This window comes from Garra rufa, chromosome 10 (assembly GCF_049309525.1).
Source record: "Garra rufa chromosome 10, GarRuf1.0, whole genome shotgun sequence".
Classification (NCBI taxonomy): domain Eukaryota; kingdom Metazoa; phylum Chordata; class Actinopteri; order Cypriniformes; family Cyprinidae; genus Garra; species Garra rufa.
The window spans coordinates 42,226,387-42,250,391 of NC_133370.1; the positions used below are offsets into that span (position 1 = coordinate 42,226,387).

Sequence of the window (24,005 nt, forward strand, 5' to 3'; positions counted from 1 at the left end):
AAGACCATGAGGAGGCCCACAAGCATTTTCTTTGTTTGATCATAACGTGTTTCCACATCCTTGGAAGTGAAGAGCTCTGTTCATCTCTGCTTTGATTTTCCCACAGAACGCTAAAGATGCGAGAAGAGTCATGCAGTGTGGAGATCGACCACTTAACTGCAGGGAGGCCTTCACGCGTGAGGGGGACCAGGTCTACTATAACCGTTACTACTCCTCTGAACAGGACAGAGCACATTACCTTAGCGGAGATGTCGAAGAGGAGATCAGGTTTAAAAATATTAAATTCATTTCGAGATATTTTGATTCATTTCAATACAACAAAAATATATCAATCGGTTACCACATTTTAGGTCTTTTTTTTTTAAGAATGATATCACTTTCAGAATGATTATTTCCAGCTGATGGAACAATGAAAACATTGACAGCTAATTATGTCAATAAAATTCCAGACAACTTTAAGGAGCTCAAGCATTTAAAGCAGCAGATGACAGACTGCAACAGACAATTATAAACAGACGGTCTGGTGGTATGCCTGAAACATTTTATTATAGTCGCATTACTGTCTGTCTATCTAGTTAACTAACCACCCAGATCAACCTAGCAACCATTTAGCCACTATGTAGCAGCAACACTTCACGTTCTTAAGATGAAAATTAGTATTTTTATTCAGCAAAGACAAATTAAATTGATTAAAAGTGATAATAAAGTCATTTATAATGTTGCAACATTGCAGTTTCAAATAAGTTCCCTTTCGTGAACGTCGAGCTGCGTCGAACGCTATGGGGAATCACCATTGGCGAGCCTCACTCTGAACGTAGTCTGTAACCAATCAGATGACGGGAGTGACGTCACAGGCGGGGTGACATAAGCGACCAGGAAGTATAAACGCACGTGCGTTGAAACCGGTGTCAGCTTTTGTCATTCAAGGAAGCGCTCTGTGTGTCTGTCTGTTACATATCCACTGTTTTTCTGTGCCAGTTTGCACAACTTTTATTTGAGTGGATATGTTAACCAATATAGGGAATTAAAGCGGTTGAGCAGCCTCACAGACAGTGTGTTCCTCCCTGCCAACGTTTTATTGTTGGTGGGGATACACACAGTCTGTGTGTGGTCTGCTTGGGTGCGGAGCATGCACAGTCAGCCCTCGAGGGGGCTGGCTGTTCGCAGTGTGAACGTCTTCCACTGCCGGTGCTTCACTCCCGGCGGGCTCTCTTCGAGGAGGTAGCCTTCACCAGCGTTCCTCGCGGGTCTGGCCCCGCTTCCGCCGAGGCGGAGAGGCAGCTGCACTCGTGGGGTTCGCAGCTCAATCTGCTAGAGGGAATGGAGACAGGTGAACCCCTATCTCCTTCCTCACCCGGCGGGTCGATTGATCTCCTACTGGATGAGGAAGCCCGCACTGTGGTTCCTTCCTTCCAGGAAGAGTCATCAACGCTTCTCCTATCTTCCTCCGAGGAGGTTGATGTGGAGAGCGTTGTCGAAAGTATTCAACCGCCCCAGTATGAGGAGCTGTTGGAAGTGCTGACTAATGCGGTAGCCAAATTAAATATTTACTGGCCTGCTGAAGAAGAGGATGAGCCGCAGAATAGCAAACTCTATGTTTTCTGCGGACTAAGTCAGCACTTCCAAAACGGAGCCTTCCGTTTTTCCCCGATCTGCACACTGAACTGTCTAGATCGTGGGAGAAACCATTTTCAGCCCGCTTGTTCCCCAACCCCCCTCAGTTTACTACGGTAATGTTGGGGGGCTGGACGAGCGTGGTTATAAGACGATGCCGCGGGTCGAACAGACGCTAGTCAGCTATCTGTCGCCCGGCCTGGCATCATCCTTGAAGGCTCCATCCTTGCTCTCAAGGCTGCCTAAAATAACTTCAGGCTTGATGGGCAAGGCGTACACGGCTTCAGGTCAAAGAGGGCTGGTCTTTGCCTTCACACTATGGCGGGGCTGCTGGAAGGGAGCAGCCCCAGCTGTGTACCAGCTCCTCACATAAAGAGGCTCATAATAGGAGCGTTGCAGCCCGTGCCCCTCCGGTGAGACCTAGAGGGCGGGGTCAGCAACACTCCAGGCCGGGGCTTCTGACTACTGCAGGTGCAGGGCCAATGAGGGCAGCCCCTCTTGGGGAGGTTTGTGGTTCACCACAGTTTATGGTGGCCGCCCCTCCTCGGGGCCCTCAGGAGATCTGTCAGCCAACCCTGCCAGTGTTACAGGCCGCGGCAATCTCCCGCGGACCATTTCCTCTAGTCTTTCCGCCCGGTACCATAGCGGAACTAGGGGGTTCACTGTCAGTAGATGGATCGTGGATGCCATTTCTACTGCTTATGAGCCCTCTGGCCTGCCATCACCCTTGGGTGTCAAGGCTCACTTTACTCGAGGCTTGGCTGCCTCTAAAGCTCTGTTAGCAGGTGTCCCTACCCAGGACATCTGCAGTGCTGCAGGTTGGTCCTCACCTTCGAGCCGCTCCTGGCTCTTCTGTCCTTGCTTGACAGGCATTTGTCCCTCGTGTCCTGGCAGTTTCCCAGGCCAAGGCGTATTCTCTCCCTCTTGTTCTGGCGGTTCCCCAGACAGAGGTGTAATACCACTCGTGTCCTGGCAATTTTCACAGGCGGAGATATTCCAGTGTCCTGGCAGGTTCACCAGGCACTACTTGTATCCCTCTTGCTCTGGCAGTTTCCAGACAGAGGTGTATTACCATCCTTGCCCTAGTGATTTCCTAGGCATATTTTATCCCTCGTGTCCTGGCAGTTTCCCCAGGCCGAGGTGTATTCTCTCCCTCTTGTTCTGGCGGTTCCCCAGACAGAGGCGTAATATCACTCGCGTCCTGGCAATTTCCCCAGGCGGAGACTTTCTCTGTGTTCTGGCATGTTCACCAGACAACTCTTTCCACCCTTGTCCTAGCAGACACTAGACAGGGACTTGGAATTCTGGGGGCGTGGGCATCTCGTTCCCCATAGCGTTCGACGCAGCTCAACGTTCATGAAAGGGAACGTCTCAGGTTACATATAACCATAATTCCTGCATCCCTGCCGCGCTTCACTTCATTCCTTGAAGCTGACGCCGGTTTCAACGCACGTGCGTTTATACTTCCTGGTAGCTTACGTCACCCCGCCTGTGATGTCACTCCTGTCATCTGATTGGTTACAGACTACGTTCAGAGTAAGGCTCGCCAATGGCAATTCCCCATAGCGTTCGACGCAGCGTCTCGTTCCCTCAGGGAACTGAGGTTACATACGTAACCTGAGACGTTTTCAAATAAGCTGTTCTTGTTAACTTTGGATTCATCAAAGAATCCTGAAAAAATTAATCATGGTTTCCACATTGTATGTGGGGGATAATAAGAAGAAATGTTTCTTCAGCATCAAATCATCAAAATAGAATGATTTATATTATGTATGTAATGATCAGAGGTTGCGTTACACTGTTACATTGCCCGTCATTTTGATGGACATGGTCATAAAAATTCCATCATAATGCCTTATCACTCGTCATTTTAATTTTCATAATTTAATTATAACACATTTAATGGCATTTATTTTTGTTCACGTTTTAATTTTTAATATGTTGAAGAGAGCAGATGAGACTGCTTAACTTTTCATGTTCAACACCACACCCCGCAGTGACATTGATTTGAGCAGATTTGAGCAATATTGATCAGTAAATCCCAGTCGATCTTTTGGTCTATGCTGTTTTCAGTTGATGACTAACAAGTACATAGTGCGCCTCCCATCCAATAAATCGTAATGAGTCTCAAATTTCAAATTCAATTTCATTAGGAAATTCAAGCAATAAATACCGTTTTGGTGCTCTTTAATGTGGCATGATAGATCGTTGTAGCTTCTTAGTACTATTGCGCCTGTGCATAATCAAACACATAGCAAAAGGCAAAGGATTAGTAACAGTTTCTTTTTAGTTCTGTAGCAAGTGCTCTGTTGCCATGCTGGAGCGCACTCGCCACCAACTGGACAGGGGTGAGAATTACAGCTAATAATTACACTAGATCACCCTCTGTGTAATCTGTCAAAGTCAGATTTTTCCGTCACTCTGGTAATGATATTAAAATCTTATTATATGGTAATATCGCGATAAGTGATAAGTCCACAATACGATATTTATTGCAATATTTAAAAATAAAAAAGGCAAATGAAGATTTCGGAAAAATATACAATTTTGTCCATTTTAAAGAATAACTATTGCCAAAATGCAACCTGGGCTGTTTTTTTTACTGTAAATGAGACAAACTTATATCTAAAAGCATAATTACGACAAACGAGCCGTTTTTGAGATTGACCGTGATTTCGTTTTGTGGTCAAGGGTCGGTGAATGGGAGTACTAGGAGCATAACTTTGAGCGTATCAAAATCGATATTTTCACAACACTAAGAAGGCTCGACACACCATGAAACTTTGCTCGAAGTATTGCCTGGGTCTCTACACATGAACTCGAGCATTGAGAACATTGTTTGTGTACACAGAGTTTACTAAAAAGAAAGTTTTTGAACAACTCACTTTCACTGTTTGAGTTTCCGCCCGCGGCCGTCTTTCCAGTCAAGAGGTGTCGATCTCCGAATGCGAGAAAAGTAAAGATGGATAGCTCCTAAAGCATATTTCCATATAAATGCATGGCTAATTCATTGTTTTGTCACAAGTGAAAAACAATATTAACCTTCTAGTTGTAAAAAGAGCCTCATATAAGCCTAATATTTCGTCCTATGGAGTCCATTCATTGGCATTTGGAGATCGACACTTCTTGACTGGCAAGACGGCTGCGAGTGGAAACCCAAACAGTGAAAGTGAGTTGTTCAAAAACTTTCTTTTTAGTAAACTCTGTGTACACAAACAATGTTCTCAATGTTTGAGTTCATGTGTAGAGACCCAGGCAATACTTTCGAGCAAAGTTTCATGGTGTGTCGAGCCTTCTTAGTGTTGTAAAAATATCAATTGATGCACTCAAAGTTATGCCCCTAGTACTCCCATTCACCGACCATTGACCACAAAACGAAATCACGGTCAATCTCAAAAACGGCTCGTTTGTCGTAATTATGCTTTTAGATATAAGTTTGTCTTGTTTACAGTAAAAAAAAAAAACAGCCCAGGTTGCATTTTGGCAATAGTTAGACTTAAAAGTTAAATTATTCTATCTAATTCACTTGAGAGTTCAGAATGAGAGTTCAAAATTAAGTGCTCCTACCTAGTGATGGGATTTATGGCTCTTTGAAGGGATCCGGATCTTGGCGATCCGTTCCTTTCAAAGAGCCGTTCAAAAGAACGGCTCTTTTTGCTCTTTTTAAATATTTAGTCAGTTTTAAGAAGCCAGCTTGGGGGCATCTCAGTTTATCCTAGAAATAATCACTGGGAGGAATGATAAGGTGAGATTTGTAGTCAAATAATTAAAACTCAGATATCACACACCAATATCTGAGTTTGAATTATTCTGAAACATTGATTATTACCTCATTTGTCATGTGTGGACTATATTCCATAGGGTTGCACAACATCCCTCTGCTTAGACAGTGACATACCTATTTTGGATTTACCTTTAGTACAAAGTGTGTGTATGTGTAAAGCTACGTTGACTTATGTTATTCATACAATACCTACTCACAAATAAACATCAAAAACAAAGCCGGCTGCAATGAATTTCTGTGCAAAACAGCTTTTACACTTCCACACAAGAACATTGTTATCACACAAGAACATTTTGATAGAAAACAAATTAATATTTAAAGTTTTAAATATATACTGTAGATAAAATTAGAATAAATAAAATGGAAATGTCTACATACAGCCCACTATTACTACTATTACTACTGTAAACTTTGCAAATAGGACATCAGCCCCTTCAAGTCTTAAATGAACAACAACAAAGTGGCTGCAATGAATGTCTGTGCAAAACAGCTTTTAGTGAAAAATGTCTATACAAGAACAGTATCACAAAAGAACATTTTGATAAATAACAAAAAATATTTAAAGTATTAGACATATACTGTAGATAAAATTAGAATAAATAAAATGGAAATGGAAATGTCTACATACAGTCCACTATTACTACTATAACTACTGTAAACTTTGCAAATAGGAGATCAGCCCCTTCAAGTTGAACACAAAATGCAATGTAATTAAATACAAAGCAGTTCCTTACTTATCGGCCCGGGCGGGACGATAGTAATTACGTTAATGACGTCATTACGTTATAGTGTAAAAGAACTGGTGAACATCCACATCAACGGGATGGCTGTTGAGTCTGTTTCATCCTTCAAGTTCCTGGGACCATTTCAGAGGACCTATCCGGGACCGCCAACACCTCCAGCCTGGTCAAGAAGGCTCACCAGCATCTCTTCTTCTTGAGAACACTTAAGAAGAACCAGCTGTCCTCAGCCATTCTAGTGAACTTCTATCGCTGCACAATAGAAAGCATCCTAACAAACTGTGTCTGGTACGGAAGCTGCTCTGTTGCGGAGCGTAAGGCACTGCAGCAGGTGGTGAAAACTGCCCAGCGCATCATAAGGACTCCACTTCCAACCATTGAGGACATCCAGAAGAAACACTGTCTGCGTCGAGCACGCAGTATTCTAAAGGATTCCCCTCACCCCGCCCACAAACTGTTTTCTCTCCTGCCTTCTGGCAGGCGCTTCAGAAGCCCAAGGACAAAAACCAGCTGACTGAACAGCTTCTTTCCCAGAGCTGTCTCCTTATTGAACTCTGCCCCCCACTGACACCTTTGCCCCCCCACCCAACACACCCCTACACTCTCCCCATTACCATTGCACTACTTAATCTGTTGCACTGCACTGTACATATACATTTGTAAATGCACATTTGCATTGCACATATACATTTTGTACATTTTTGATAAATGTATCTATACATTTGTAAATTATTATTTAATTCCTGCTTTAGTAATCAACTACCTGTATATTATGTTCATATCAATCTGCAATTCCTGATTATAGTTAATAGCAACCTATACTATGCTCCTCTATTTGTACATTATAATTGTTAATAGCACCTGTAAATTATGTCCACAATACTTTCATCTGTAAATAATTTCCATAGTTTCTCCCTGTACATATCTCCCATAAGTGCACTTATAAATTATAAATTATACCTATATCCTGCACTTGCTGCTTATTGCACTCCTGGTTAGACCTAAACTGCTTTTCGTTGCCCTGTACTTGTACATGTGTAATGACAATAAAGTTGAATCTAATCTAATCTAATCTAAGGCCAGTTGCTAACAACTGAAGATTTTTTTCTCCCCCTGCGGAAGTTACTGCGTCTTCAGACAGAATCACAGTAGCAGAATACAGGTCGAACTACCTTTTTTCTGTATATAATTTTCTCATTAATAATAATAAATATAGGTCGAGCTAGCTGACCACCAGCCTTTGAGATACTTTTAAAATGTATTTTTTTTTACTTGCCGACCGAACAAACAGCCAAACTGAAGTGACACAAATAATCAGCGAAGCATTAAAACGCAAGAAAGATTCCTATTTTAATAAATTGATTGAATTGATTAATAATGGATAGTGTGTTTCTGGCCTCTTTGTGAGAGACTTCAAAACAAATGACTTCAAAACAAATGAGCGTAACAGCACTCTAATGAAACTCTAAAGACTGAGGTAAAAATTGAAAATGTATGGTTTATTTATAACATGATATAGTTCAGTAATATACCAAGGGAGCTTTTTGCAGAAAATTCTCACGATTACAAATGTTACATTAATTTTAGTTCAATAAACAAGTAGTTGGTCAAGTAGTTACTTATATTTTAGACAAAATATTTACTGTTTTGTTCTGTTTCACCAAAGAAAATAGTTCCAAACAAGGATTGCAGCAGAAGTATAGCACATTCTCCAAGCAGCATTTTACCACTAAATGATTCAGCATTTTGCTGGAATCAGTTGAAATAACTCAATAACTCACTCATTAAGTGACTTACCGCCACCTGCTGGTAGTTCAGTATGTTTAAAAGTATGTATCCCCACCCCAACATTTCTAATTTATATATTTATAAATGTATTTAAAACATTTATCTCATGACACAATTTATTGCACTTTTAATTTTGCTAACAGTCATATAGAATTTATTGATAAATTGTAGTAATTTCAAAGCTGATGCATACATTTCAAAAGTAAAAAAGGCCTTTATAAAGGTAAATCAAATATGCAGATTTAAGATGTAAATCTAATAAAGCACTAATGAAAATATTGCTTCAGAATAAATAGTTTACATCACCAGATATCTCTAGTGGTACTTTTATGGGGATATTTTGTGTGAAATAGTATCTGCTGATATGAAAAGTTCACTGTATATCATAATACATTTTGTCATGAAGTTTTGTTTACTTTTTACATTAAACACATTAAATATTACATAATTATATGCATGTAATATAATGTGTATTTCCATTACAGGTTTAGGTGATATAAGGTGGTATTAAAAAGGTCTTAAAAATTCTTAAATATCACTTGTTCATATCTGCAGAAACCCTGATTATTAGCATGTTTAGAAATGTCTTTATATCTTTTGGCCACAAGGTGGTGCTGCTCTTTAACTTTTTTAATACTGTCACGGCATTGTGGCGAAGACACACAACGATTAGTCTCAATACTCCAAACTGTTGCGGAGATATAGCCTCACATCCATTTTTTTGTGCTTTACGCAGAATTTGTTTGCACGTTTTTTGATAACGGTTTGACTACTCAACTTGAATTCCATAACTTTTTGCCAGCATGGTCTGAAGATGATCTGAGCCAGTTTTAGTAAAAATCACACAAACCGTCTAGGACGAGTTTGAAAAAGTAGGTTTTATGAACTATTAAAAATAGAAGAAAAAAAATTAAACCTTACGATTTTTGAATTTTGGACTTCATGAGCCAAGGAATTAGTACAGGGGTCCCCAAACTTTTTTTCTGAGAGGGCCACATAATTTTTCCTTTCTTTAGTGGGGGGCCGGGTTGATTTATAAAAGAAAATTACATAAGCAGGAGTGACTACTAGTATTATTATTATTTTATTATGATTTTAACTCTATTTATTATACCTTCGAATGCTAGAATAGTTTATTATTTTATGCATTACACAGACAAATGATCATTTCTTTTCTAAAGATATATTAATGAACTTTATTACCATCATAATGACATTTTTTTATGTTCAGTGCTATTCAAAATCAAAACATTTACTTAGTGTGAACTGTGAGCTTGCTTCTGACTGGTGAGAAGTCCAATGTCAGGTTCCATTCCTGTCGCAGCCAGTCTCAAAGACTGATGCAAATGTTCATCAGTGAGTCTTGATCTCATCAGAGTTTTCATCATTTCTCCATTCATGCGTCCTATAAGCCCCCTCGACATATCAACCATACTAGGTTCCCCGTCAGTAGTGATGCTGGTCAGCTTTGACCAGTCTAAACCCAGCTCACTGAACTCACTGTCACTGAATGTCCTACCTGATTGGTAGCAATCAGTTAAGCTACCTGAAAGCTAGCTTAAATGGCTGACTGGTTCAACTTGGTTTGGTGTACAAACGTATTCTGCTGAGCTGATAGTACACTTTTTAGCTTCAACACTTTGTCTGCTCTCATTTGGCCTTGCAAGCTTGCATACTTTTCTCTGTGGCAGGTTTCATAGTGTCTGCGCAGATTGTATTCTTTGAACACAGATACAGTTTCTTGACAGATGAGACAAACAGCCACTTCTTTGCACTGAACAAAAATAATTAGGCTACGTTAATTACTGAGGGAAATTGTAGTTTGAAAGCCAACCTTTATTATCAAATACAGATATGATATAATTAAAACATATATTTAAAAATTCATTTTTAAAATATGTCTCTGGCATTGTTTAAAGGGCCGGTCCAAATGTGGGGGCGGGTCGTTGTTTGGGGACCCCTGTTCTAAAGGATCATGTGACATGCTCCATTTTGTTATTTTACTTGGATGTTTTTCATTCATTTTGATGTTGTCTTTGATTTGGAATTGATATTTATATGGACAGATTCCTATTACGCTGATCAACAACCAAGAAAGACCAAAACCTTTTTTTCCTTTGTTCTGCAGACATTTGCAATCTGCTTTACATGCCCAGAGAACACAACTGGATTGCCTTCAGCAGGAAATGCAAGAGGTCACTGAGGATGAGAGGCAGCACCAAACTCTTCTCCGCAAAGCGCATGATGACCGCAAGGCGGGCCAGGTCATTAAATACCAGCTGTGCAAAAAACCACATCATAGTGTTTTAACTGAAAGTCTTCTAATATGTGTTGTTGTTTTTTTTTTGACTAACAGAAACTTTCTCGGAGGCTCAAAGCAGAGCTGACAGAATTGCAGAATTTTGAGGAACCTCAGTCAGAAGACTTGAAACCTTTGGTAACAAATGGATTTGCTAATTTTAATGATAAATGTGTCTGTGGGTTTCTGCGTCTCATTATGTCTCTGTATTCAGGAAGAGGAACTAGAGGAGCTCAGCAGCCGAATAAGTGTGTGTCGAGAGGGATTTGAAGTGGTGCGGAATCAGGTGCTGACACACAAAAAGGAATATGAGGAGGCCGAGCAGCTCTACCGGCAGCAGAGGGAAGCTTTTAATAGCATCGCAGAGGAAGCTGAACCCATTAAGGTTAGAGAAGAAGTTTTATTCAAAAGTGTGTGTAACATCTTCAGTGGACAGCTTTTACCCACCACAGTCCTAATTCCTCTTAGCTAATGTTTACAAATGCCAGACTGTCAAGCTTTGAAATAAGGATCATGAGCTTCAGGTTCACTTAATACTAATTGAAACATGTCCACAACAGGTTAAATTCTTATTCATCAGTGTGTCCTGCCTAGTAAACAGATCTGTTTTTTGTAACTGAGTGTAGGAGCAATTGAGCAACAGTGATCAGAAGTTAGAGAGGAGTAAACATCATAAGCAACACTATGAAGAAAAGCGGAAAACCCATGTGGACATGATTGAGACACTCAAGAGGAACCTGAATGAGAAGGAACAAGAGTTACAGGTGAGCAAATGTTGGCATTTTACCCTGATCCACTAGATATGAAAAGATTTGCGTTTGTTTGACTAAATCTATTTTTGACAGGCTTCTATAGCAAAAGCCTCAGAAATTTGCCCCGAGCGCTTGGATGTGAGGAAAACAGCAAAGAGTTTGGACATCGAGATCAGCCGCCTCAAACATAAGATAAACACACATCAGCATCAACATGGAGACAGAGACACTATCGTCAGGTACATAGACAAAGTCCCCAGGCAAATCTCATAAAGCCTGTCAAAAGAATGTATCTGGCTGGTGCTTCACCCCAAAAATCAAAATAAATAAATAAAATGTATATATGTGTAGAAGAAAAAAACTTTTTGTAGGACTGTTAAAGAAACAGTTTTTTTTCAAATTTATTCACCCTCAGGACATCTCAAATGTAGATGAGTTTGTTTCTTACATCTTGTTTCTTTCTCATAAGAACAGATTTGAGTGAATGGGTGCAGTCAGAATGAAAGTCCAAACTAAAAAAAAAACAGTCACAATAATCTAAGTAACCCAGTCCAGAAATTAACTTGTGAAGTGTGTTTGTAATAAACAAATCCATAATTATAACATCAAACAAGTCCTCTGCATAACATTGCTTTCTCCACAGAAAGTCACCTTGTCTGATTTAGGACAGAAATAAGAAACAATTTGCAATAATTTAAATGATAGCCCATAAGCAAGTAGTCTTTGTCTTTCAGCTGAAATAAGTCCATTCCAACTTTTCTCCATGGTTCCTTTGGTTTGTCGTGTGATTTTATGGGCTCTTTAGGTTGCTGATATCTGTGTTGCTGGCATACTTCACATTTCTGCACTAATGTCACTGTCTCTGTGCATGCCCGGCCAGTACAGTACCTCTTGTGCCCGGCTCTTAGATTTCTCCATTCCCAAGTGCCCCTCATGCACAAGTTTTAACATCTTTTTTCTCATAGAGTTTGGCACAACAATTTTAGTTCCTTTTAGCAGAACTCCATCTAGCACCGACAGTTCACCTTGAAAGTGTTGGTATGGTTTTTTCCAACATTCCTTCCTCAGCCAAATGAATTATTTCCATCATTCTCTTCAGATGTTCATCTTTCTGTGTTTCTTCAGCTATCTCTGCCCACTTTGCAGTAGATACTGCAATCTGTATTTTGATAGAGTCCACGTGAATTTGCACATCTTCATGTGTAGTGCTTGCGCTATTCTGCAAACTGGCTCTGCTCAGGGCGTCTGCCACAATGAGGTGCTTGCCTGGTTTAAACTCAAAGGCCAGATCATAATTCTGTAGGCATAGCATGAGTCTTTGTATGCGAAGTGGCACTTCTCCCAGTGGTTTCTTTGAGATTGCTATGAGAGGCTTATGATCTGTCTCTAGGATCACTGGTCTTTCGTAAAAACTCCCTAAACTACCACACCATCAATGAAGACTCCTACTCCTTCAATTCCTTCAAAAAGCTGCTGCAAAGTTTTGTGGAATACTTCTGGGGAGGAGCTGATGCCAAACAGTAACCTTAGGAAACAATGCCTTTCAAATGGCGTGTTAGGGGTGCATAGCTTTGGGCTTTCCTCATTCAGCACCATCTGATAAAATACGGACGAGGCATCCAATTTGAAAAAGTAACATGCTCCACTCATTGCACTCATTATATCAGACTTTGTTGGAAGTCCATAATGCTCTCTTTGGATTGCTTTGTTTAAGTCTTGTGGATCTATACACAATCTTAGATCCCCATTCGGTTTCTCCACTATAACATGTCACCCATTCTGTGGGCTCTTCTATTTTCCTGATGACTCCTTATCAGTGTGTCCAGTTTCTCTCTCAGTCTCTCCTTTAAAGCAACTCGCACATTTCTTTCCTTCAACTTTATCTTGTGTTCTCATGGTAACCGTCCTATTCCTCTGAACACTTCTTTATATTCCTTTATCCAGTCACTGTGCATAACTCCTTTTGTGTTTGCATCCATCGTTTTCTCTTTTGTTTTGTTGCATCCTCACTCTTTTATCTTGTACTCCAATTACTATTTGATCTCGAATCATGTGTTATACACATCCAGTACACTGCGTCCTGCCACTGTTAACAGCAAAGCAATCTTCCTCCGTTAATTTCCATCCAGCCCTATGGCGAGCGAATAAAGTTCAAAAAAGTAAATAGTAACCCAGATGGTATTATTTTTTTCATTATTTCTCCTGGTACCATATATTGATGAGGCTCACACGCTAAGTACTTTTGTCAGAATGCTTTATTCTGTTGTTAAACATAGTCCTCAACTAGGCTTATCATGGCCTAGTACTGCCATCTAGTGGCCTCTTATCATAGGCATCAGAACACCTGTCAATATCAGAGTTGGGCGAGTCTCAGTTGATCATGGATGCAGAAATGGCGGCAGTGCTCGAACGAGCAACCAAAGACATCGGGCTTGTGTGGAACTCTCCACCTAGTCCCGCACGCTCTAGGCTGGATGATTTATATCTGGGAGATGACCGGGACCACAGGCCATGCTCAACCCTATTGTCATTCTTCCTGGAAGTGCATAAGGAGTTAATATACCAACTCCTTCTCCCTTACCACCCTTGATGGGAGTCCAGCGAGGGGGTACTCGAGGCTCCCATCCAGGGCCTAAAAATTTTCGTCCACTCTCGTGGTGAAGGCTTACACGGCTTCTGGACAAGCTGTTTCCTCTCCTGCAGGTATACCAGGTCAAGGTTTTGAAAAATCTGCATGAGGGTAGTCCCGACCCAGAGTTAATGCAGGAACTGTGACTACGCTCTACGAGCCACAAAGGTCACGCCGAATGCTGAACGCCCCATTGAGAAACACTGACCTAACCCAACTAGGACTTCTGGTCTACTGGGAAAAGAGCAAACTTTCCCCAGTGTAGAGTATTGTTTTACTTTCTTGTTTTTGACATATCTAACCGAACTACAAACCTTCCAGTGATGTCTGTGAGAAAGAGATATTCACTCGATAAGCTTGCACATCTGCGCCACAGCGCACTCAATCCACTCTTCATGCTTTGCTTACAGTATTAGCTCATGCTCATCCCTAACAAGTTCATCTATATCTTGCATGACTTGAGTGTGAGTAAATTTTCAACATATTTTTTACATTTTGAAGGGCATTTAAACGTATTTCTTCTGTGATTCTCCTCTCAGTTCTTAAAATGAACTATTTCTCATATTACGGTTATAGTAATTATGCCATGGTAATAAAGTATAAATATAGTAATCAGATAATGAACCATGGTACTGCCACATTACCATGTAGTAACATGTGTGTAGGGTTTATTTTTTTAAGATGTTATAATCGTGATGTTGTTGGTCACTGAATCTTCTAGGCAGTACTGTGAGGCGATGGATAATTTCAAAAAGGTAGACCAACAGGTCAAGGGTATGGAAGCTTTCATCCGCCAGTTAACAAAAGTCATGGACACCAGATTCCGCGTCTACAAAGAACTTAGAATGTAAGTTTCACTCTCGTCTTAATTACAGGCTCTCATCTGATTCTTGCTGACTGATTTTAAATTGATTTAATATGCCTGAACTTTAGACCACCAATTCAATTGTCTCGAATTTAACTGCCTTTGTTTGTTTGATTTTGATATTTTTAATGTCTCTCAACAATAAATTACTGTATGAGTTTTACTGATTTATTTTTCTGTGTAGACAAATATTATTTTGGACAAGAAAAAAAAACGTGAATAGGGTGTAAAAAAAAATACTAAGAAATGTAACCATACTTCCTCAGTTGATTGATTACATTAAGAGTTTTTTTTTATTACTAGTTTTTTATGTTAATGTTTAAAAATGCAAATGGGCCATTATTTTATTAAATATGCAATAATTTTAATATATTTCCAGAACAACATTCTGAACATCGTATGAAGACAGGTTCAAAATTAATGTTTCATGTTGCTAACATATTAGAGTTAAAACTTTTTTACAGGGATTTTGGATATCTTTTTATCACTCCATAAATCAGAAAATATTGTATCGTACATCAGTGTAACATTAATCCACTGAGAGGCGGATGAATTGATACAGACTTGACTTGACTTAACATGAATCACACTTGACTAGGAACAGAAACACTAACTCACCAAACAGCAGGATACATACTTCAATACATGACAAGGAACAATGGAAACATGAGGGCTACTTATACCAAACAATACAGATCATATGATAAAAACAAACCAATGAGAAACAAGGAACAAGACCATAGCAATCAGTGAACAAACAGAACAGAGAACCAATGAAAGCATGACACACTGAACTAAGGAACCATTGACAGGAATACATGAAGGAAAGGAGAGCAAGACTAGACAAAGACCATTGCTAATTTTCAAAATAAAGACATGAACATGAAACATGAAACAAAACCAAATCCCAAACCCCACGTTACAGTCAGCCAGAAAAAAACAGATGCACATAGATAAAGTTCAGCAAAATAAAGACAAAGGGCTTGTCCTTTTTGAGTGCAAATTTTAGGTTCTTGATGATGATGTAGGTTGTGTTTCCAGGTATTATTCTTTGGGCTGTAAGTACAACTTTAATGAAACACTGTCTCAGAGAGGGTACTTTGGGAAGATAATTTTTGACCACAAGAATGAGACTCTCTCCATATCGGTAAGACTTTGCTTGATGATAACAATCATTGATGTGGTTATTTTCTTGATGAATTATAACTCAAGAAATTTCTTTGTGGTCAGGATTTTACTGTGTATGCATTAACTGTGACCTCTTAAAGTTACAATAGTTTCCTATGATGATGATCATCTGTCTATTCCACAGGTTCAGCCAGGAAAGAGTGGTAAGGCCGATCTGAGTGATATGCGTTCACTATCTGGAGGAGAGCGTTCGTTTTCTACCGTATGTTTCCTTATGTCACTGTGGGCCATAGCTGAAGCTCGGTTCCATGCTATGGATGAGTTTGATGTATATATGGTAAGGAATATGGGCTGTCAGTCGATTAAAATAAATTCTAACACAATAAACATTTAGGCTGCGACAGCCTAACTAAACTATAGAACATAAAAGAAGGTAATTTGAGAAATCAAATCAGCTTTGTTATCAACAGTCTTCAAAATGCCTTCCTTTATGTTCCAGAAAAGAAAGGTTTTAAATGGCATGAAGGTGAGTAAATGATGATAGAATTTTAAATGTATTATTATTATTTTATTCATTAGTTTTTTTAAGTAATACACTAAATAAGAAACTAAATCTGCCAGCAGTAAATGTCTATAAGTTATTCATTCTTTTGATTTGTTCAAATGGCTGATTGATTTTAAAAAATCAGTGTGAACAGCTCTCTCTATGAATGGGCTTTTGAATCATTGGTTCACACATTCATTCAAAACAAGGATTCATTCAAAAAACTAAATGTCTCAGGTTACATATGTAGCCATAGTTCCCTGAAGGGAACGAGACGCTGCGTCGAAACACTGTGGAAACGCCTCCAGCATGACTGCGTCCTGAATCATGTGTACAACTAGTCCAATAGGAGTGTGTGACGTCACCGACCAGGAAGCATAAGAGCACGTACGGTGAAACACAGCGCTAGCTTCTGGAGACAGCAAGCACTGCAGGGATGCCGAAGTATGGCTTCGAGATGCAGCGTCTAGTTCCCTTCAGGGAACTATGGTTACATACGTAACCTGAGACGTTCCCTTCCAGGTAACTCGAGCTGCGTCAAAATGCTGTGGGAACGAGAATGCCCACGCTGCCATACTGAGGACTGTCCCTGCCGGCCCGAAAGTAGGGCTAGAGAGAGGAAGTGTCTCAGTGATTGTCCAAGCCTGTCAAGGCAAGAGGACAAAGGAGCCAGGAGAGGCTCTAATATCCAGGCCGCAGTACCTGGTAAAGGTTAAGGGCGTAGACCAGCCCGCCGCACTACAGATGTCGGCAACCGAAAGTAGGGCTTTAGAAGAAGAGACACTTCTGGTAGAATAAGCCTTGACTCCCAAGGGTGAGGGGAGACCAGAGGACTCATAGGCTACCATGATGGCATCCACAATCCACTGGCTTATGGAAGGCTAAGTAGCTGGACGGCCTCTCCTCGGAGGGCCGTAACATACCAGAAGGTTATCAGCCTTCCTCCACAGGGCAGTTCTGTGGACGTATGCGTCCAGTGCTCGCACTGGACACATACAATTAAGCTTTGCCTGGTTGGGCAGGATGAAAGGCCTGCAGCACAACAGGCCGTGGTGCTACTGTGGGGACCTTCGGAAGGTACCCCACCCGGGGGTACAAAAGGGCTTTGGCCATACCAGGCGCAAAGTCTAAAAAGGAAGGGGCCACTGAGAGGACCTGAAGATCCCCAGCCCTCTTGTGGGAGGTAATAAACAGCAGAAAGGCAGTTTTTAGAGTAAGAAGACGGTCGGAGACCTCTTCTAAAGGCTCAAATGGAGGCTTACACAGAGCCTCGAGCACCACTGCCAGGTCCCAAGGAGGGATGCGAGAGCGTGCTGGAGGTCTCAACCTCAGCGCACCGCAGAGGAAATGTGTAACAAGGGGGTGTCTGCCCACTGAAGTGCCACCAAGTGGGGTTTGGTAAGCAGCTATGGCCGCCACATACACCTGCAGGGTGGAGTGGGTCAACCTGGCGGAAATACAGGCCTGTAAAAAGTCCAGCACTGTACCAACTGGGCAGTTAACTGGGTCTAACTGGCGGTCTCCGCACCAAGAAGTGAAAAGTCTTCACTTCAAGGCATACAGTTTCCTCGTAGAGGGAGCTCTGGATTGGAGGATGGTCTCTACAACCTCAGTTGAGAGACCCGAAGCTTATAGTTGTGCCCCCTCAGGGGCCACACCCATAGCTTCCATCGCTCCGGGCAAGGGTGGAGAATCTCTCCCCCTGCCTGTGGGAGGAGGTCTGGCCTGATGGAAATCTTCCAGGGAGAGCCATCTAGAAGGGATATTAGACTCGACCCGGCCAGCACGGGGCTACTAGAAGACGTCGTACCCCATCCTGGCCCACTCTCGCCAGAACTCCCGGGGGAGCAGAGCAATCAGGGGAAATGCGTACAGACCTAGCCTTGGCCAGGTCTGTACCATAGCATCCAATCCCAGAGGAGCTGGATGATGAAGAGAGAACCAGAGGGGACATTGTGCATTCTCCTGAGTCGCGAAGAGGTCCACCTGAGCCTGGCCAAAAATTCTCCCCGGGCCTCAGCCCCTGCCTCAACAGGATGTCTGCTCCCAAATTGAGGTGCCCAGGGATGTGCACTGCTCTCAGTGAGAGGAGTTTCCCTTGGGCCCACACAAGGATCTGGTGCGCTCGTACAACTTGTACAAGGGGTGCGAGCGCAGACCTCCTTGGTGAATGATGTAAGAGACCCAACCAGTGAGGGATGCATCCGTCACAAGCGTGACGCGGCGACAAGGAACTCCCAGCACTGGGCCCCCGAAAGGAAGAACCCGATATTGGTATGCTTCGCCCCTGAAAGCAAATCTCAGGAACTACCTGTGTTGAGGAAGGTCTAGAATAGGCCTCAGCCCTCCATCCTTCTTTGGAACAATATAGTACCAGCTGTAAAACCCTCGATGCCCTTCTTCACCAGGAGAGTATTTACTTCCTGTTCCATGACCAGAGCCTGCTCGGGACCCACCACGGTGGGAAAGACACCACTGAAAGGGGGTGGAGATAAACCAAACTGAATGCGGTAACCTTTTTCTACAGTGCACAGGAGCCACTAAGAGACATTTGGCAGAAGTCTCCACGCTGCCAGAAGTCTACTAAGGGAATCAGCTTCTCAAGGCTGACCTCTGGATTTGAAGGAACGGCTAGCCGGGGGTCCTGAAACTGGGGACTGCGTGACCCAGCTAGCTGTTCGAGGGACCTCTGAGGAGGTCGCGAGCCTCCTAGCACCGCTACGAGATCAGGCGGTGACTGAGAGATATGCTCGCTGGGGGCTGCTGCGCCCTGAAGCACCAGGGCTTGCAGGGTTGGCAGGGCGGCCCCCTGAGGACACTTGAGGAGAGACGGGCACCGTATAATGAGGTGTTGGCCGCTCTTCCCCAGAGGGGACTGTCCTCGTTAGCCTTGGGCCTCGACCATCAGGGCTTCATGGCCGAGCTCTTCTTGGTACTCAAGACTTCCCTCAGGTCAGTCCGGGGCTTTGAAGAGCTCAGCTTAGAGCGTCGCTGGGACTCCCGCTCCCTGCCCGAAGAGGGGAGATGGGAGGCGATGCTCTGTTTCTGTGCCTCCCGTTGTGAGGAGCTAGGAGGCCACTGACACCCAGCAGCCCCCTGAGCTGGAGGACGGCGAGGGAGAAACCGCTGGAACGCCACTGCCTGAAGTTGCGCCTCCTGGTGTCTGTCGACGACGGCACTCACAGCATCGCCGAACAGACCCAAGGGCACAAGCGGAGCGTCCAGGAGGAAGACCCTGTCTTTCTCTTTAATGTTAGACAGGGTCAACCACAAGTGTCTCTCTGCAGCCACCAGGGCTGCCATAGACCGCCCAATGGAGACAGGTCAGCGGTTCTCCTGAGCTCAGCCAGAACTTCAAGCTGAACTCCATCGCCCTCGTTTAGCTGTTTCAGCAAGTCGGCTTGGTACGCCTGCAACACCACCATGGTGTGCAGACACGCACCAGCCTGACCTGCTGCTGCATAACCCTTCCCCATCAGAGCGGAAGTAGTTCTTAGAGGTTTAGAGGGAAGGGTTGGAGCCTTCAGGGAAGATGCAGCATCAGGGGACAGATAGCCTGCAAGCGTCTGTTCCACCCGAGGCATTTCCCCATAAGTGCGCTCTAACAGCCCCGCCACGTGTGTATAATGAGCGGCAGACGGGCTGTAGAGACGTGCCGAAAAAGGATTTCCCCATGACCTCAACACCTCAGTGTGGAGGTCAGGGAAAAATGGAAGGCTCCTGCGGGGAGGTGACGGCCGAGATCGCAGAAAACACTCATCAAACTTGCTTTTCCGCGATTCAGCCTGTTTCTCGGCAGGCCAGTCTAAACTTAGAGCAGACTCAGCGCGAGAAACCACCTCCAACAGCTCCTCATACTGGGGGGACTGGGGTTGCAGTGCTTCGTCATCGACACCCTCCACATCAACCTCCTCAGAGGAAGAGAGGAGAAGTGCCGAGCCCTCTCTTTGGGTAGAAGAAACCGCAGAGCGGGCTTCCGATCCCAAAGAAAAAGCAACAGATCTAGCAGGTGAGGAAAGAGATAGGGACTCGCCCGTCTCCATGGAGGTGTTCCCACAGCGTTTCGATGCAGACGTCGAGTTACCTGGAAGAGAACACTGCTGTATTGTTTGGAGACACTCTGAACTGCGGGGGAGAATGGGAGAAACCAACAAGAAAGTCCGGGGGTGTGACAAGTTTTTTGTATTACATCACACAGTAGAGTGTGAATTCATGACAGCACTGATAAAGCTCAGCTCCCTCACACCTTCAGCACTCATACATCCCTGTAGAAGAGCTTTACTACCACTGAACGTCACTGTAGGTGCCAGGCACTTCTTGCTGTACTCCTCCTCTAGCAACGCCAGAACATTTTGGATGCTTTTGGATCCAAAATGATTGACTTGGTCCCTTGACACCAGAATATGGATTCCCAGAAGTCTATATTTTGTAAATATGGGCCTTGAAAGAGGTTAAATTAGTTTACTGTGCTTTGGCTACAGTAGGTTATTCTAGTGGTGACAATAACCATGCATGTCACTTCTGCTGGCTGCTTCATACTCTGTGAAATAAAGTGTCACTCTTTTCATAGCTTTTGCTGGCTCTCATACTCTTGCATGGTATTTCTCCGCCTCATTTTGTTGCAAAAATTCACTCATCATTAAATGAAAACTTAAAGTGAAGACCTGGTTATTTCAGGAGCCTTGTCACAAGTCCATTGTTTTTGAATATCAGTGCTACTTCTGCTATATTTTCACACTTAAAACAATAATTTGGTATTCCTCTTGTACCACTGTCCTCTTTTCTGCTAAGAAATAAGTCACCTGGCAGTTCTCTATCAAGTGGATTCATTGTTGACAGCATTAAGACTGTGTATGATTCAGTAGGCTATAAAACGCCTTAAAACTGTCAGGACATTACTTGTCTTTATAAGTTTTGGTTCAGTATACTTACTGGTTGATCAAAAATAGCTCTAAACCTACACTTTTATTTTCTTTTTTCATTTTATTTAGTAACTTTCAGGAGGGTGTACTCATTTTTGCAAGACAACATTTTATCACTTTGATAGGAAAATCTTAATTTGCTAAATAATTTTGACATTCTTCTTTGGTAATTGATCAAGCAGGTGTGTTGGAACATTATATCGCCAACAAATCCTTATATGTCTTTCAAGTGAAGAGTAATTGCTCAATTTGTTAAGTTTTGGAGGGGGTGTACTCATTTATGCTGTGCACTGTATATATATATATATATATATATATATATATATATATATATATATATATATATATATATACAGAATATATATACAAATATATTATAATATATATATATATATATATATATATATATATACAAAATCAGCACTCTAATAATACTAGTAAATTGCTCTCCCTTCTCAAGTGATATCATTTGATATAAATATTAGACACACACTCAAACCTTTTTTTTGCACCAATATCTTGAATTTTAGGGCATAAATGCATTCATGGTGTTGTTGCCCTCCATCATATATGTCAACAGTCAACTATATGAAATATAAGATGCCATACAGGCCTGTGGGGTGGGGCCAGTGTGTTATCCATGTTAGATTGCTGTCCCATGCCTAGTCAATATAGATCAAGCCCCGGACGCCAGATCCCATCAGAAAATATCAGTTTGTCTAGTATTAGAAGTACTCGTCAGCAGAGTAGACTAATACCCAAACCCTGTTAAAAGGAGGTCTTGTCTGGTACCCAAATTAACCAAAATATCCAAAACATTATTAACAGTCTTCTGTCAGCCAAGAAGTTGACTGAGGAAAAAACACTGAAAGTGAAGAGCAGAAGCAGGAGACAAAGTGATGGTGGTAAAAAAAAAATGAGTTTATTGAATACTCTCAATGCTCAGACTTTGTCTGAAGAACACAAATCCAGCAAGTATTGTTATGCCAAACTGCTTCAAAACAGCATCCCATAAACCTTGAAGTTCATAAACATTCCTTCATATCTCTTATTCATGAAGACAAACAGGCCATGAAACCACACAGTCATAAGAACAAACAACAATTGAAAAATAAATGTAAAAAACAACTACAATAATATGACGTAATATAAATTACTAATCAATTAATGTTTGAATGAAATGGATATAAGAATGACTATACTGATTATTATAAATGATTATGATTAAATGGAATAATGAAATGATAAGTGGTTATAAATGAATAAATGGATGAAGAATAAATTAAGAATTTAAAAAAGTAAAAGCAAAACACAGTTTGCATTTGAGGATCCTCGGATCCTTAAAATATTTTAATTATGTTAATTTTTAATTACCTTATTAATGGTAATTAAAGTTTTTAGAGAGTAAGATTTTGAATTGTTTTTAAAGAAGTGCATCAAGAATAGTAAAATTTAGAAATAGTTTTACTAAAATAAATTATTTTTATTTGAATATATTTTAAAATGTAATTTATTCCTGTGATTTCAAAGCTGAATTTTTAGCATCATTACTCCAGTCACATGATCCTTCAGAAATTATGCTAATATTCAAAAACATTTGTTATTATTATTATTATTGTTAAAGACAACTGAGTAGATTTTTTTTTCATATTTTATTGATGAATAGAAAGTACAGAAAAACAACATTTATTTGAAATAGAAATCTTTTGTAAGTAACATTATAAGTGTCTTTATCATCACATTTGATCAATTTAAAGTATCCTTTCTAAATAAAAGTATTAATTCTATAATTTTTAATTAAAAGTGTATAATGTTACTAAAGCTTTTCATTTCAAATAAATGCTTTTAAATCTTTGGATCTTTCTATTTACCAAAGAATCCTGAAAAAATGGACTGGAGTTTTAAATATTGATAATAATAGTAATAATAATATATGTTTCTTGAACAGCAAATTAGCATATCAGAATGATTTCTGAAGAATCATGTGACACTGAAGACTGGAGTAATGATGCTGAAAATTCAGCATTGATCACAAGATTAAATTATATTTAAAATATATTCAAATCAAAAAGTTATTGCAAATTGTTATAATATTTACGATATTGCTGTTTTTATTGTATTTATCATTAACTTAATTTAGCCTTGGTGAAAATAAGTGACTTTTTGAAAAGGCATATATATATATATATATATATATATATATATATATATATATATATATATATATATATATATATACATACTGTAACCTATTTTCAGCACAGAATCAAGTAAATGAACAAAGAAAAAAATCTCAGGGATTTAGTTTCGTTTTTTAGGATTTTGTTGTCTTTATTGTTTTTATATTTTGGGTGCTGTAACTGGTCACCATTTCTTCACAGTTTAGTTTTTTATAGTTCATTTAAATGGTTGAATGTGGACAAATACATTTTTTCAAGTACAGAAATGAATGTAGCCTCTCAATTTAACATGTTGTGCAAATACAATAAGACATTTGTTATGATAACTGATGAGAATCAGGTGACTGGAGTCCTGGAAAAGAGCATGCAGTCACTGCATTGTGTGTTTTCTCTTTCAGGACATGGTGAACCGGAGGATCTCCATGGACATGATGCTGAAGATCGCTGACTGTAAGCGGCACAGACAGTTTATTTTCCTCACGCCACAGAGCATGAGGTAAACAGCTCCTCTGGTGTCAAAATATGTCGAAGTAGTTAGATTAGAAGACATGATTGTGTTATCGCCTTTTATAATTTCTAACACCAATGTTTTAATTTGACAGTCTTAGTAAAAATGTCATCTTCTGCTTGCCTTTTTCCAGTTTTCTTTCAGAAAACAACTTTATCCGGATCCTCCAACTAAAAGACCCTGACCGTAGCCAATCTGCTCTTCCTTTCACTCAGAGAAACCCGGAATAATGCTGCTGTCCACTGAACATCA

General features: G+C 41.0%; 1 protein-coding gene across 1 annotated transcript in view; it reads left to right on the top strand.

The window, feature by feature from the left end:
* LOC141344171 (structural maintenance of chromosomes protein 6-like) overlaps nucleotides 1-24,005 on the top strand; it is a 96,188-nt gene extending 72,183 nt beyond the window's left edge. Inside the window, exons 17-27 of the mRNA XM_073848959.1 lie at nucleotides 107-267; nucleotides 10,055-10,190; nucleotides 10,283-10,363; nucleotides 10,440-10,610; nucleotides 10,852-10,989; nucleotides 11,071-11,216; nucleotides 14,328-14,453; nucleotides 15,513-15,618; nucleotides 15,784-15,936; nucleotides 23,644-23,741; nucleotides 23,887-24,005. Coding sequence (XP_073705060.1) covers nucleotides 107-267; nucleotides 10,055-10,190; nucleotides 10,283-10,363; nucleotides 10,440-10,610; nucleotides 10,852-10,989; nucleotides 11,071-11,216; nucleotides 14,328-14,453; nucleotides 15,513-15,618; nucleotides 15,784-15,936; nucleotides 23,644-23,741; nucleotides 23,887-23,983 — 1,413 coding nt within the window. The 3' untranslated portion in view covers nucleotides 23,984-24,005. The remainder of the gene's footprint in view (nucleotides 1-106; nucleotides 268-10,054; nucleotides 10,191-10,282; nucleotides 10,364-10,439; nucleotides 10,611-10,851; nucleotides 10,990-11,070; nucleotides 11,217-14,327; nucleotides 14,454-15,512; nucleotides 15,619-15,783; nucleotides 15,937-23,643; nucleotides 23,742-23,886) is intronic.